General features: G+C 36.9%; 1 protein-coding gene across 1 annotated transcript in view; it reads right to left on the reverse strand.

Annotated features, from left to right (window-relative positions):
- Positions 1-710: 710 nt before the first annotated feature.
- The window catches only part of LRRC1 (leucine rich repeat containing 1), a 116,079-nt gene continuing 100,325 nt past the window's right edge, over positions 711-16,464 (reverse strand). The window contains exons 11-14 of the mRNA XM_039853315.1: positions 11,936-12,051; positions 4,743-4,915; positions 3,834-3,970; positions 711-2,207 (exon numbers count right to left, since the gene is read on the reverse strand). Of these exons, the coding sequence (XP_039709249.1) occupies positions 2,049-2,207; positions 3,834-3,970; positions 4,743-4,915; positions 11,936-12,051 (585 nt within the window). The 3' untranslated portion in view covers positions 711-2,048. The remainder of the gene's footprint in view (positions 2,208-3,833; positions 3,971-4,742; positions 4,916-11,935; positions 12,052-16,464) is intronic.

Below are 16,464 nucleotides of genomic sequence, written 5' to 3' on the forward strand. Positions count from 1 at the left end.
CCAAAGGAAAAAAATAATTAGGTACATAAAATTTCCTAGAAAAATTTAAATACACACACTATTCTGCCCACCTCTATTCCACTATAATTATTATAAACTGAGAGGTAAAAGGTCAGCTATATATGAAAACAAACAAACAAAAACACTATGGAAGTTCTACTTATTCTTCAGGGTCAAGATAACTCTCCTTAAATAAAATGAATTTGTTCATCTATCATCCCATGAGTTAGTAACATCATCTTTATAAAACAAAACAGAGTATGTCAAAATCTTAAAATAGAGAAAAGAAAGTGGGTACCCAGATTAGGGAGCAAGGTATAAAACTGACTAGCCAAAAATCATTTATGTATCTTTCAACTCAATAGTTTAAAAATATATACATATATACGAACAACTTAAAAAGCAAAGACAATGAAATAAGTAAATGCACAATAGCAAGAGAAGAGAAGGTATTGTATTTAGTTGACTGAAAGCAGGTTTCTAAGGAGTCCAATTAGCTAGAAGCCACAACCCCAAGCTGTTAAGTCAGAGCTGAAGGCAATTCTGGAAGGCAATTGTGGGTGAAGGACCAGTGGATGTGAATCCCTCAGGCAGTTAACTCAAAACTGACCGGTAGTTTAGATATTTAATGGAAGGGAGCTCACTGTCAAAGAACTTGGCTACCTGCTATCATTTGAATACGCAAGGTAATCATTAATTTTGAAAAGCTGTATGGCTCATGTCCAGGGTGACTTTATTTCATGGAGAGAAAACAAAAAACTACCAACAACATGATTTTCCTAGACACCACACAGTGACTGGCACTTTTCATTTCTCTTTTATCACATCATACAAAAAAATCAATGAAAACACAAAACATACTCCCATACCCCTTAAATTAGAATTAAAATTAAAACTTGAAGCGATATTTTGTTACACTTTGATTCAAACTCTATTTACAAATTAAATTGCACTTACAAAGAGAAATAAATTTCTAATATGGTTGTTAGGTTATTTTGCTTTATTGTGGTTTTATATCGATATAAAACTTTTAAAGCTTTCTTCAGTAAAAATCATACTTTGTTTTGTAGTACATAATTTATTTACCCACTGAATTTCTGAACCAGTTTTCTCTTTTTGTGCTTTTCTGCTCTATTTTATTTTACAAATGGCACACGCGTTCTGAGTAGGTACAATCAGACACTGCATTCTTTTAAGAGACTCATTTATGAAAAGTTAAAGTGTAAGAAATGAAATATTAGCAGCCTAATCCTTTGGTTCACCTTTTAAAAAAGTCATCCAATATAATTTAGAAATCAGTGGTAACTCTTCTTTTTGGTTAAAAACAAATTCACCAGGTAGATCACTGATTAAAATCCAACACTGCTTTAAAAAGTACCACATTCCTAGTCTCCTCTCGATGCTCAAGGATGCCATTATATACTATTGGTTTGACATGACACAGGATACAGTAAGGCACAGTGGATGGTACAAATAAAAACAAATACTTTAGGACTTTTTTTTTTTCCTGCATGAATACTAAAATACGTACCGTTTTCAAGATAAAATAACAAAAAAGAAATACATATCTTTTGTTACGAAATACCTATACAAAATTTTTAAATTTACACCATCTGAGCTGCCAAAAGGGTTTAAAAAAGTATCAATTTTTCCCCATACATAAAACTATCTCTCATCAGTAGGTCCAAGAAAACTTGCATTCAAAATGTCCCAGCACTTTATGGGAGGGAGGAGGCTAAAAATTCCCCTTCCTGCTCTCCCTTATCCCCAACATAAGACAAAAACAAAGATCAGATGTTTACAGTAGTGTATTCTACTTAGTACAAACAACTGACATTTAGAAAAAGAAAAAAAATCACACTAGGAGACCACTGGTTGACTGGTTAGAGTAAGGCACTTCCCCGGAGAGAGCAGCGTCCCAACACGCGACGGGGGGAGACAACGTATGGGTTTCTGGTGAAGACGAAGGGCTGCATGAGGCTCCTCAGAAGCCAGGAACATCTCAACAGCAGGGGAAGACTCGGGAGGTAAAACTTGGAGGTGAAACTCTACACAGAAGTGGTCACTCGGTCAATGGCGTGATTGACTTCGTTTTTGTTTGAATCCAGTCCTTTAGCAGCATTCATGTCATTCCGTAAATTCTCCACTGTCTTTTTCATATTCTTTAACTCCCCCGGGTGTGGGGTGGCTCGCCTCTGAAGTGTTCTCTAAAAACAAATGGTGAATGAGTGTTTTGATTTTATTCCATTACTCTTTCAAACATGCAGCTTCCGAGCGGTAGGATTCCAATACAAATCTCACCTCATAGAAGATGAGTTAGAGTGAGTAGAAAAGCTTTCTTTGGAGCTATGAGCATTTATTGACTGCTTACTAGTAGTTAATGGAAGATGAAAGTGTTGCATGTAACTCATCTGGTCAAGACAGAGGATTACTCTCAGAATAAAAGAATACATTTTAAAATATGAGATTAGTGTATGATAAAAATAAAGTTTCATGAACCGTGAGAAAAAAAATAAAAGATTTACAAGATATAATTGTGGGGTGTGGAGGAAGAAAAAGATGAAGGGGTAAAAAATTATAAGTTAAAATCACTATAATGTTCTACTATTACCCAAAGTGGTTCTGCCTTCCTTCAACCCTTGAGGCATGGGAGTTGAAGAAAAAAGGAAGTGAGGGAAAAAGACTTTTTTTTTTTATTTTGCCACTGTGTGTGCTATTTATATGACCTACTGAAGAAAGTTCACACTCTTCTAATAAAGACTACAGTGCTGGAAGTAAAGTAATAGTGTAGGGTAATATTTTAAAAATTATATTATTTCACGTTACATGCTCTTTAGCTCATAAAACAGCATTTACATCTTTTAAATGGTTTGTTCAGGAGTTTCAGGAGCAGCTAAAGTAGGCTAATAAAGTGAGAGCACGATAAGGGCAATGAAGCAACTGAGGAAATAATCACGCTCTACAAAGTTATGAGGTAAGCATTAAACAGTCATTTATATTGAGGTTATTTTGTCACATCTCATGCCTATTTTGCACTCTACTACTGTAAGTAGATAAAATCTCATTTTGGTGACAGCTGGAGTAACAAACTACAGATAATAATTTAAAAACCACCCTTTGTTTTGAGGGCTGCAAGTACTCCCTCTAAGCTCTGCTTATGAAAATCTCAATTAGCAAGGAGTTTGAGAAGCCAAAGTCAACTTATAGGGAGATTTCAAGAGTTGTCACTGACTCCTGGAGATTTTGGGTGGCCGAGAATGTGGATGAAAGTAAGGCTGGAGAGGTATTTTCAAATCTATTCTTGATTTCTGAATGAAAATGCAGTCATCCCACTAAGCTCACGAGTGCTCTGCACAGAGGTGAAAAGAAGAATGGTCACTTGAAGGAGAGAGAGAAGTCCTGTACAACAGAAGCAAGCTAAGTCGCATCATGAAATGTGAATGGAGTCAGTATGATGTAGTTATAAGGAGGGGTAGAAGGTGGGAAGAGGCTTAATTCACTGGGAACAACAAAAAAGAAAAAAGTTCCCAATTAATTTTAAGAAAAAAGTAGAGACAGGAGGGGAAACTATCACAAATAAAGTAAAAGAAGCACCATAAACTCGTCAAACAAACAAAAAATCACAAAAGTTCCATTTGCCTTATATACATTTGGTGAATCAGTACCTAAAAGTACCTAATTTTGTCTTCTAAAAAAAATTCTTAAATGCTAAAGGCAAAACAGAGAACAGACTATTTGAAAATACAAGAAATCCTTATTAGGTGCCATTTTCAATCTTGGAAAGCTTTTAAATTTTGAACTTCCTTGGGAGCCAAGAATCTCAATTTCCATACCGTTTCATTGTCTTCTTCATCTTTTTCATCTTCCAGAAATCGGATTGCACTGACTCTGTTTACTGCACGCTCATTCCAGGCCTCATCAGAGACATCATTCACCAGGCTCTCCAGGGCACCGCAGCGAGGCAGGTTCTCTGTCATGACAAAAAACACATCAGCAGGGAGCTCGGGTTCCTGTGACTGGCAACTGCTATGCAGTAATTAAAAAAATTCAAGACAAAAAGAAAAAGATCTGGGACACAGTTGCCCTTTTTTAAAAAAAAAAAAAAGAATGATGCATAATTGTGTTTGAGATCATATAAAATACCTGCTACATTAATATATTTAATATTCATTACAGAATGTCATAATTTATAGAGTGCTTCTTCATGATTCTTTTCTAGACACTAACTTCAAAAACTTTCTCATGACAATGATATGGCTGCACATGTTGGATACTCGTTGTATACTACTTTCCTTAGTAATATATTTTACCACATTTTTCTCTTGGGGTCTTAAAAGCTCATCTAACAAGGCTGGGATTGGCAAGGTGGCTTTGAGGACTTCCGCTTGGGAGACCCCCTACTGCCGGTGGTATTCAACACTAATCCTCCAAACCGTCGGTTTGGATTTTAAATGACTCTATTATCTTTTTTCAGCAGTATTTGTATTTTCACCTTTAGTTATCATTCAAAACCAAAAGGCTGTTTAAGGAATTTCAGACAATGATAAACAGGTGTGAGTGGCACTTTTTCTGCAAAGATGCAGGGTTGCCTTCCCAGAGGAGACCTACAGTTACCTCACCTGGACTGACTCAAGGGGCAGATTGGACAAAAATACAGTTCCACATGAGAGTAAGAGGTCTTACGGATAGACATTAGCTCCTACTAATTCTCATGGCCACGAGAATATGGTCCTTAAATTCACCTTGGCAAGTTGGTTCAGAAGGCAGCTGAGGAAGTAAGACACAGGTTAAAATCTTTTCTCCGGTGGTGTGGTCTATGTCTGTCTGGAACGTGAGCAGAGGCTGGGACTGGTTGTCAGATAACCATAAAGCCTTCAACTTCAAGGCCGTCAGAGATAAGGGCAAATGCAACAACCTAATTTAAAACAAAAGGACACTTGAGGATCTCAAATTTTGTAATTAAATCAATTCTTATCAATAAAAACCGGGGGAGTGGGGGCGATGAAAACAACCTCCTAGAACTGGGTTCGATATTTAAAAAGATGTTATGTTTATAATAAGGTACTTGATTTACTCCTTGCAAGTAGATGCTTCATTAGGTTACTGTGCTTCCCTTTCTGTTATCACCTCCAGGCCATTGAGCAACAAATGAGGAAATTATGGAACGCCCTACTCAGTTTTTTCTAGGTGGTTTCAATTTAAGGAGCAGAACAAAGCCAGTGTAATCGTGGAAGGACCTGGAAGCTGGAGTTCTTGGGCAATGGTAACAGCCCCACCGACGGGGCTGCTATGAGCCTGTGGGATTACCTGCTTCCCGTAGCACCCAACAAATCAGGATGAGAAGAAAAGATGTGTGTGGGGCAAGGATGAATTTAAATTGCAGTTAAGATAAAGGTTAAAAAATTTTTTTTCATGAACTCCATTTGCTTTCTCTCAGGAGATTATTTTAGGTATTCCATCTTAAACTTTCATCTTTCAGTTTCTAGAAGCTCCCACTTCTCAGATTCCTATGTGATAACAACCACATCAGACTGTCTCAGTCTCAAAAGACATAGTATATATTAAAGTACTTTAAAAATTGTAATGCGACTCTTAAAGATTAGTTTCATATTATGTTTGCACAAATATTTCACAGCTTAACAGCAACCAGTTACATTTATTCAGTAAAGACTACCATCACAAACCACATATACTTGGTACTTGCTAAAGATTACTTTAGTGCAGTAGTTCTCAATCAGGGGCAATTTTGCTCTGAGGGGACATCTGGCAATGTGTGTAGACATTTTCAGCAGTGCTATTGGCATCTAGTGGATAGAGGCCAGGGATGTTGCTAAATATCCTACAATGCACAGGACAGACCACCATGACAAAAAAATTATCCAGCCCCAAATGCTACCAGAGCTGAGGGTGAAAATGTAGTAAAACTCAGTGCTTTATACAAGTCACCTAATTCACTTTGAAAACAACCAAACTTCTGTTGATACCAGAAATTTAAGGTTTAAAGAACTTAAGGTTATATATGATATTCAAGTATTTTCACTCTCAGGATGGCTCCATGTATTAAATTATGGATGAATCTTAGAAGTGACTTCACAAGCTAGATAATAAGTCAATCACATTCTGTTAACAACTAGATGAGGCACATTTTCTTAAAAGAAATCTCTGGCCTATTAATCCTGTAAGAAATGGTAAAACTATGAAATTGCACACCTATCTCCAATTAACATATGTGGGAGATCGACCTATATATCTGACCAACAAACTGATATTGCATTACTTGACATACATGGGCATTGTTTCATTGCGGTTTGCTTTATCGCACTCAACAGATTATGACTCACTTTATTGCGATACTCGTTTTATCGCAGTGGTCTGGAACAAAACCTGCAATATCTCCACGGTATGCCTGTAGACCAGTATGAATCGACAGGCTTATGGGAAATAAATGAAAACTATGTAGCGGTATGAAGAGAAGTTTTACTCCAATATTATAAAACTAATCTATGTAATATGTAAACACAAAGCGGTTAAGTTACTTTAACAAATGAAGTAAAAAAAATTATCAGTGCATAGAGAGTATTAACAAATGCATTAACAAACTTTTCATAAGAACAAGTAATACGTTTTGCAAAAGATTGCAAATGTAAGAATTATGAAGATAAGGAAATATTTTCTTTTCCAAATAATGAGTCTAGTAAAGACTAATGTGCCCCGCATGTATGTATTGAGTGCAGTATGAAGTACAGTGGAATTGTACTTTACGTGGGAGTTAGGTTCTAAAGTCAAGGCATCCATGAGAACTGCATATATTAAAGTACCCTTGAAAATATTATGCATTATACACTACAGTATTTCACTAATGAGAGCCAAAGTGGGTGAGAAGTATGTATTTTTAAATCCTAGAATCTACCCCGTGCAGTGATATATGTGCGCATACATGAGAAGGATGCCCGAGGAACCTGAAGGAATAGCAGATTCACAACTCCACTTCTCCTTATTCTGAGGCACTGGTTCTCTGAGTGGCACAGGAAGTGAAATCTACTATACTTACATAACAAATGATTTCTCCCTATGCCAGAAGGCCATCACACATATACTCAAAGGCAAGAAAGTTAAAAGGCATAAGACACTATTTGCCAGGCATTCTGACAGGGATTTTTAAAAGGAATATCCAAATACACTGTGAAAGCTTAAAGCACATCAAACTCTTTTTCATTTTATTGAACAAAAGGATAATTTATTTTGAAAGTTTGTTCCTATTTCTTTTTAAAAAGGGCTAAGCTAACATCTCTAGAATGTATAAAGTTTCGAGGTCTTGGGCAAGAAATCTATAGTCAGCATCTCTTCCTTTCTTAATCACAAGAGCATAAAGAAAAAAAAGTAAAGATTTGAGAGCTGGCACAAACCACAGATACTCAAACCTGGTCATCGCACCTTCTCAGACTAATAACTGGTTTCCCGGCTAAATGCTAAAGCAAAAGGACAAATAAAAGGCTAAACAGAGCATCAATAATAAATAACAGCTTCTTCTAAGGATGACAAATCACATGGTAAAGCTAAAATAAGTTACTAGACTCTACAACATATAATCACATTCAACCAAGCCATGTAAGATTAATTTGCTGTCTAAAACACTCGTTTTCCTGCAAAGAATCAAAATGCCAGCTTGAAGATGGCAGTTGCTGACTGAGCACACACCATACACAAGCATGTTTACAAGTGTCTCGTGGACAAAGGGATGGATTCCTGTGGTATCAAAAGAAAAAAAAAGGGTCCTGTTTCCTGCTCAGTCTGAACACACATTTTACAGGCTGGGCCAACTCTCTCACTGACTCTCTGGTCTGGAGAAAAAAAGACACACACTCCTGTTTCTCTTGGGTGAACAATCCCAGATATAAGCAAAAAAAAAGATAAATAAATATGTATCCCTGCTTTCCAGAGGAGTAAATAATACATTTTTGGTTTATTCTGGTACCTTCTGAACACTACAGAATCAACACAAGAAACCACAGCCCCATTTGTACAGCTCCATGTTCTATTTAGGACCGCATCCTCCCAGAAATAGAAGGCCCGTGCTTACTATTTACATCGATGATACAAAGACTAAAGCAAATGGATAAGCAAACCATGAGCCTCTCATTTCTGGTTACATCCATGACCAACTCAACCTGAAATGTCCTTCCCCACCTCTGAACTACCATAGTAATTGCACTGTCAAATTTATTTAATGACTAAACATGGCCTCCTGATTAATGTACTACTAAGTTGACCTATGGCTGAATACTTTTACAATGAAATGTTTCATCTGTTTGTTAGCTCCCATTAGAATTTTTAGTTTTAAGCAAAGTTTTCAAAGTTTTAAAGAAATGTTTAAAGGTATATTAAATAGAGAATATAATCAGTGAAAAAACTTAAATAATACTAAAATATCTAAAGTGAAAAATCCCTATAAACTCAAGTCTCCACCCCTCCTCTAAAGGAACTATTAATATTTTGATGTACTACACAGGTAAGTTTTTTTAAAAAAATCATAAACTAAAAAGGAGAGTGCTATAGGTACTTGGTCTTTTACTTGATATCATGAGCCTCCTTCTGTGTCACTTACACACAGAAATATTTCATTCTTTAACTGCTTATCATTCCACAGTATAGCTATATACTGTTATGTTTTGTCTTTTAATATTTTTTCATTTTTCTCATCTTTATTGAGATATTATTGACATATAACATTGGGTAGGTTTAAGGTGTACACCATAATGACTTGATATGTTTATATATTATGAAATGATTACCAAAGTAGGCTTAATTAACACCTCCATCACCTGGCATCATTACCATTTTTCTGTGTGTGTATGTGTGGTAAGAACATTTAAGACCTACTCTTTTAGCAACTTTCAAGTATATAATGTAGTACTTACTGTTAACTACAGGCGCCAGCTGTACATTAGATCCCCAGAAGTTATCACTGAAAGTTTGTATCCTCTGACCAATAGCTTCCGCATTTCTCTCACTCCCTACAGTCCCTGGTAACCACCATTCTTCTGTTTCTGAGTTCAACTTCTTTTGGTCCTACATGTGAGATCATACAGTATTTGTCTTTCTCTGTTTGACTTACTTCATACCCTTGAAGTCTATCCATGTTGTTGTAAATGGCAGACTGTACTACTCATGGCTGAATAATATTGCATTATATGTATGCACAGAGACACACACACACATACACACACACATATTCTTTATCCACTGATCTACTGATAGATTCTTAGGTTGTTTCTATATCTTGGCCATTGTGAATAATGCTGCAATGAACATGAGTCCAGATCTCTCTTTGGTATCTTGTTTTCATTTTCTTTGGATAAATACCCAGAAGTGGGATTCCTGGGTCATAAGGTAGTTCTATTTTTAGTTTTTTGAGGAAACTTCCACACTGTTTTCTATAGTGGCTGCACCAGTTTACATTCCCATCAGCAGTGTATGAGGGTTCCCTTTTCTCTACATACTTGCCAATACTTGTTATGTCTTGTCTTTTGATAATAGCCATTATAACTGGTATGAGGTGACATTCTGTAATGTTTTTCAATTTAAATTTTTGGATTATAAAATTCAAAGCTATAAACTATTTCCTCATTGACAGCTATTGTTTCTAGTATTTGGTACTACTAATACTATAAGGAAGATCCTCAAATACTTGATTTGAGTGGATATTTCTATGGGAGAGAATCTAAGAATTAAAGAAATGTATGTTCTGTGTGCATGGGTAGCTGAGGATACAAGACACCTCCTCCGTTCCTGTACCAGAAAGTTTGATACTTAGTTTCCGAGAGGCATTTTATAGTTACTCTTGCTGTAATTTATCCTATAAAACTTGTCAAATAAAGTTTTTGGAAACCAAGATGTAGTCTCCTTGGGGTTTTTTGCTATTTTTCTATGCTTGAGAGAAGAGGCAGAAACTTCTGCTGTATTCAGTATGAGTTCCCATGGTGTGCTATTTCTACAAGCTAAAAAGCTGACATGGTAGCCCCCATTTTTTTTATTAGTTTCTATACTGATACTTTAAAATAAGTAGTAATTAAATATTTAATAGACATAAAATCTGGTTATGGATCTTATATACATGGACTAAATAACACACTTTACTGATTCATATGACAGCTATGTAACCCAACTTTTTAATTGGATTTTCTCCACCCCAGACCAAGCATAATAAAAAGTTAACTTTCCCTTCCGAGAACTGGAGAATGGAGCCCTCCTCATGTGAAAACCAGTTTTTAGACATCAGAGCCATCTTTCTGAGGCTCAAGAATTAGTGGTGCAAATTCATGCTCACCAGTGTGGCAAGAACCAGGGAAGGTTTGGAGTCACTGAGTTTCCACTGCTGGAGGTGCGAGGTCAAGAAAGAACCACACTTTTCAAGCTAGAAATCTCATGATAGGCTTAGTCCAGCAGAGAGGCAACATTCAACTCAAATTAATACTGAGTTACAGGTTAGTGGTCTTAAGAATCTATCAAGATGTCCTGAAAGCATTAACTTTAAAAAGGGGGGGATGGGCACTCCCTGAGGCCATGACTCATCTCCAGATTCCTGCTGAGTACTGTTGTTTGTTTAACACTGCTGTCTATAGTACATTAGCATGAATAAAACATGGCGGCTTGAGCCTGACCTAAGTGACCAGCTAAATCAGCACTTAAAACACAAACCTCCAAACACACTTCAGATCGCTGGTATTCATCATTTAAAATCATTGATCATCCTCCCCTGGTTCAGCATATTCTCTCCTATCTAACTACATAATAATCAAAAGCATTTTTTTAAAAACTATTGGGAATGAAGCCTGTGATACAAGTCATTTTAAAGTAGTCTGTTATTCATTCTGCAGAACTAACATTTTCATTCGGTTGACAAATATTTACCAGGCATCTACCATGTGCTAAGTACTGTGAAGGGACAAATGATACAATGACACATAAGCTGTAATACCCAATTTTAGGTAACTTTAAGTTTAGGAGGGTTACACACATGTAAACAGGCAATTATCATAGGGTGCTGTGAGTACTATGTTAGGGGTAATTTAAAAATGCAGACTCAGAGAAGAATGTTTCCCAGAGAAAATAAAAGCATGAGTGATGAAGAAAAGTGGGGAGCTAGAGAGGAAGGTCCTAGGTAGAAAGAAGAGTTTGTTAGTCTCAAGGGAACGAAAGTGCATATGACATTTGAGGTGATGAAATTAGTTCAGAATGGCTGAAACAAACCTATATTCTACAAAGGTGAAGGGAAGACATATTCCAGAAAGTGGTGAGTAGTCCAACACAACCTTTGACCCAAGAACTTGAGAAATGTCACTGCTGTGACCTTGGGGAAACCAGTCTGGTAGCTCTTCACTGTTTTTTTGGATTATGAATCACTTGGCGATTCTAACATTAGCTGTGGATCCTTATGCCAGAAAAGTGTTCCTGAATACAATCTTGTTTATAATTTCAGAGAATTCAGAGTCATCAGCAGAGCATATCAAGACCCTTGGTTCAAGCCTAGTTCCGACTCATTCCAGCTCATTTTTCAGATGAGGAAACTGTGAAGCCCACAGTAATCTACAAAAGCTAGTTTAAAAAGCTGAGGTGAAACCTATGTCTCCCAGTTATCAGGCAGTGCTCCTTCCTTTCCATCACTGTACTGCTGCTCTGGGAAGCATTTCGACAGAAGCATCCACTTAAACTGTAAAGCACCCCATGCTCAGACTGTTTCTGACCTTCTCTACTCCATCAGGCTCAGTCACTCCAGTGCCTAAACTAAAAACATCCTGGGGCCTGAGTCGTTCGACTCCTTGGTACCTATTCTGTAAGATGGAGCAAGGCAAGATGGCAAAGATGCATGGCAAAGGCTGAGGTGGAGGAACAGTTGTTTCTTTCTCTCAAGCAGCGCAAACCAGAATGTGCTTACCTGTTCCCTGCCACATCCAGGACGTGAAGCTCTGTAGCCTGTGACACCTCAGCAGGTATCCGAGTTAGTCTGTTGTCACGCACACAGAACACAGTGAGGCTGCAGCACCCGCCAATCTGCAACGGGAAAGAAAATACATCTTTTTTTCCAGGTTTTGAGGGGAGATGGGGTGGTACTGGAGTATCTTGTTTATCAAATGGCATGAAAAGAATGCATAAAATTATACCACATGATTTTAAGTCTCACTGATGACCAACTATGATTAATTTAAATCATACAAAACACTGAGTAGTCCAATATGTTCATAAAAATCTCTACAAAACATTAAACACATATGCTCTAAATTAAATCAAGAAAATAAACAATGAAGTTCAAAATTTTTATTCTGGAAAGGAGTCATTTTCCACTGCATCTTTTAAATATGCAACTACATCTTTTAAATATGTTAACCAACCTACATAGGTCCAGACAAATTTTATTTGGTAATATGAGAGTTTAAGAATTCTAGGTTTCAAAAGCTAGGCCAAAGATATCTATCTATCTGTCTGTCTGTCTGTACCCCTTGCGCGCGTGCACGCGCGCACACACACACACACACACACCTTTAAAGACTAACCAGACCACTACATAAACTTCAGTGTTCTAAGTGTTCTAGTTTATTAAAGAAAAAAAAGGGGGGGGCATCTGATAGATGATACGGTATATTAATTTCCACCATACATCTTTTAATAGCTTTCATTCACAACTTAATTTGATAAATTCATTTTCCTTTGACCAATAAAACAAATCAACAATATTTTAGCCAATGATGAATTTAGTAAATACATAATCTCCTCAGCTATGACCTGCTAGTAAAAGCATATGTTAATATCTACATCCACACCAAATTTGATTACCATTTCCTTTTTTTTTAAAAGCAAGTACTTTAAAAGTTATCAAGCTTTGAGTAAGTCTGATCTTTAACAAAGAACATAAACACAAAAGAATTCAATGATTCTCTCGAACAAATTGGTTGTGGTTTCTACAGTCAGGAATGCTGCACACAAGGGGGTGAAAAAAACAGCTTGATCCCAGACAGAACATTCTGCAGACTCCATACAGTATGCGTTCTCTACCTGACTAAGAGTCACTGCTAGAAAAGGCTCATGAAGGAACCTATTGATGTCTCTCTAACACATGGAAAAATACTCCAGCGCCTCCCACTTGAGGAGGGGCAAAAGACCTGAATCTTCAAAAATGTCTGAATATGTCTTCTGCCCTTTTCTATTTATATGTTTAGTATATGTACATATTTTAAAAAGCAGTATGCACATTTATGAAATTGCTACATAATTACCTTCATGCACAATCTTATTATCTCTTTCCTTTGGAGTTAATATAAAGATTTTGAAATATTTTTAATCATAGTATTTAACTATAATAGATGAAAAAGAAAAATAAGCATCTATAAGAAAACATGGACTAAAATCATCATCTATAAAAAAAAAACATGGCCTAAAATTACCTGGAAAACACCTAAATATGTAGACAGGCTTTTTAGATTGTCCCCTTTATTTCTTAGTATTCACATTTCTTATCTCAGCAAAACTGGTTTATTCATTGTCCTCTAAGATACATCTTATATTTTAGTTCAACTGTTTCTTATAGAAATGCCCTTTTTCTTTTTGTCTTTCTAAATCTTACCAATCATCCAACAATTAGCTAAACATCCTCCACTCCATAATGTCTTTCCAGAACCCCCTGGTTCATACTGATACACTGCTCTCCACATTTCTTTAATAATGATGGTGTATACAAACCCTCTGACAGATCCTTTCACTGAGCTACAATTTAATTTGGACATTTACATATAAATCAGGGTACTTGGTAAGTACAGTACCCATCCCATCTACTCACCTGTGAAGGCTATATACCTGCCAATATTTCTCATTTAGGTATGTTTATACATTTATTTTTTTAAATGTACTTGCTACTTAAAGATATTATCTGCATATATGTATAGCAATGGAGACCACAAAAGTTTTCTCTTTTTTTAATAAGAATCACTAGAGGGGCCTCTCTCACATTTTATAAATATAGGGCCCCACTGTCATGTCCTAAAAGAGATGCACGACAGGACCATTTGTGGGGCAAGGCATTCTTTCCTCCCTTGAGGAAGGCAGCTGTGGGTTTTCCTCAGAAGCCCAGGAATATCATGGAAAGAAAGAAATCAAAACCCTAAATCTTCTGAGAGGATCAACATGTTTTAGATTCTCTCCAATAAATTTAAACGATCTCAACAAAGGTGTATTAATGAGAAGGAATACCCAAGACCCTCATGGGTGGGACGTGCCTTTACCCAACTCCATGTGGTGGAGTGTCTACACCAGGGTCTGGGTTCAGTGGTAGGCCTGTGAGCCATGAGGGAGGCCTTCCAGGTCAGCACATGGCTGAGGCTGGACACCCCTGCCAGCCTCCTCCAGGGAGGCAAAGCAGAAAATATCAGTTATTCATATACGCGACCTTGATGATGGGACAATATGCTCCTGGAGGGTGTATAGAAACAAGACTGAATTGTGACGTGGGGCACTTTGTCATGAAACTGTCCACTGCCCCAGCCACCTGGAGTGGAGGACATCTGTTTTGGAGCCTTACTACTATACCAGGTGAATGTTTTCAATTTGTGTCATCTGCATATACTATATATTCAAAAAAGTTAAAGTTAATTAATTAACTAATTAAACTAATTTAGAACCTTCAGAAGGGGCTCTAAAGGTTGTAAGATCTGGACAAGTGAACATCCTTTAAGTATTTTAGGGGAAATAATGTGAACTCCCAATGCAGTGTGTCAGCTGTCTACTGTGTTTAGTCTCATTACCTTTTTTATTTTTTCCATTCCCGCTCTAATCTCGCATCTATGTGAGATGTCATGGCGTGGAAAGCAATTGTATTCAAGAGCCTCCTAGGCACTCTGGGTTGTCAAAGCAGGCAGGGCGATCTCCTGATCTCTATTGTGTACAGTTTTTGGAAAACAATGCCAGCAAAGAACGTGTGTTGTTGCGAAGTGTGCTAGGCATGACTTAATCACTTCTAAGGGCACAGGCTGTCCCAGGCAAACATTCACACAAACAAAGCCCTCTTTCCAAATCAGCCAGGAAAAAATGGCCCGAGCCTTTGGCTTTCAGAAAAGAGTCCTAAGATGTCAAAACCATAAGTCAAAGGATATAGCTCTTTATAGACATCAGAGAGGAAGGAATGAGGTTTAATGGAAGGAGTGCAAGCTTTAAGATCACACAGACCTGGGTAAGAATTAAGGCTTAGTCATATGGTTTGTAGGCTCTAATACAGTACTGTAACAGAAAGTAATAATAAGGATTAAATGAAACTATAAATATAATTTAGCACCTATCATAGAATCTGTCTACTGCTGCTGCCAAATAAATGTGGTAGCTATTGTTTTTCCAAGTGAAAATCCCACATCTAAATGAAAAGTTCAACCAACACTTGAGGACCTACTGTGTTGCTAGAACTGTTGCTGATCCTGGCGAGCTCTTCCCTGAACCCACCTGAACTTCTTAAAAAACTGTTTCCCTGACAATGTATCACAGTGACATTTGGTGTTAACACTAGTGAAGAACTGGCATGCGTTCAGTATTGTATTGTATTATATATATATATCATATAGATATACATATATATATATATATATATATATATGTGTATGTGTGTGTGTGTGTGTGTGTGTGTGTGTGTGTGTGTGATTCATATGTATTTTTGCTTTCTCTTCTGGGTTCAAGAAGCAGCGTGTACAGTTTCATTAGTGGTCACCAGGATAAAATGTCTATATCACTTAGAAATTCTGGGAAGCAGAGTCACTGTTTAAAATAACTTATTACCAGTGAGGTAGGAAGCTGATATTTTTAAACCTCCCTTAAACCACATAATAGCACCTTCTCAGAATACAAGGGATTGGACTTGGATCCTCTGAGAATTACAGAATATAACTGAGAATCCTCAGTTAGCTGTTTGGTATCTCCCAAGTCAAGATGATACTTCCTTACGGGTTTGGCACTGATCTAATCCATATCAAGGAGATGGGACCTGCAGACCATTAAGGAAACCTTCAGTCAGGTCAACTTTCGCTAAGTATTAATTGCCTACAGGTTACATTACCCTAGAAGAGATAATCAGACAGATTAAATGATTCAAAGAGAAAGCCTACCTTTGTCTGCCCATATTCCACCTTATGAATGCCTGTCCAAAACTATAAAGGAGCTTTCATTTTCCTTCAGTTATCTTCCTATTGATATTATTTGCAACAGAACTGAACCCACATTTCATTAGCAAAAAAGGAAAATGTACAATAAGCAAAATCTGGTCAAAATACAATTTGAACGGAAATAATATGATATGTAATTTTAGAAACCAAAGACTATTTTTTGCCTTTTCCATCATCTTATTATTCAAAAGTTCCCTATTTTGTAAATATTTTGGAAATCATGTGGCTTTGGGACTTTCTGAATTGTTGGGCCACTGACATAAAAATAGCC

The sequence above is a fragment of the Pteropus medius genome, unplaced genomic scaffold, assembly GCF_902729225.1.
Source record: "Pteropus medius unplaced genomic scaffold, Ma_sr-lr_union100, whole genome shotgun sequence".
Lineage (NCBI taxonomy): Eukaryota > Metazoa > Chordata > Mammalia > Chiroptera > Pteropodidae > Pteropus > Pteropus medius.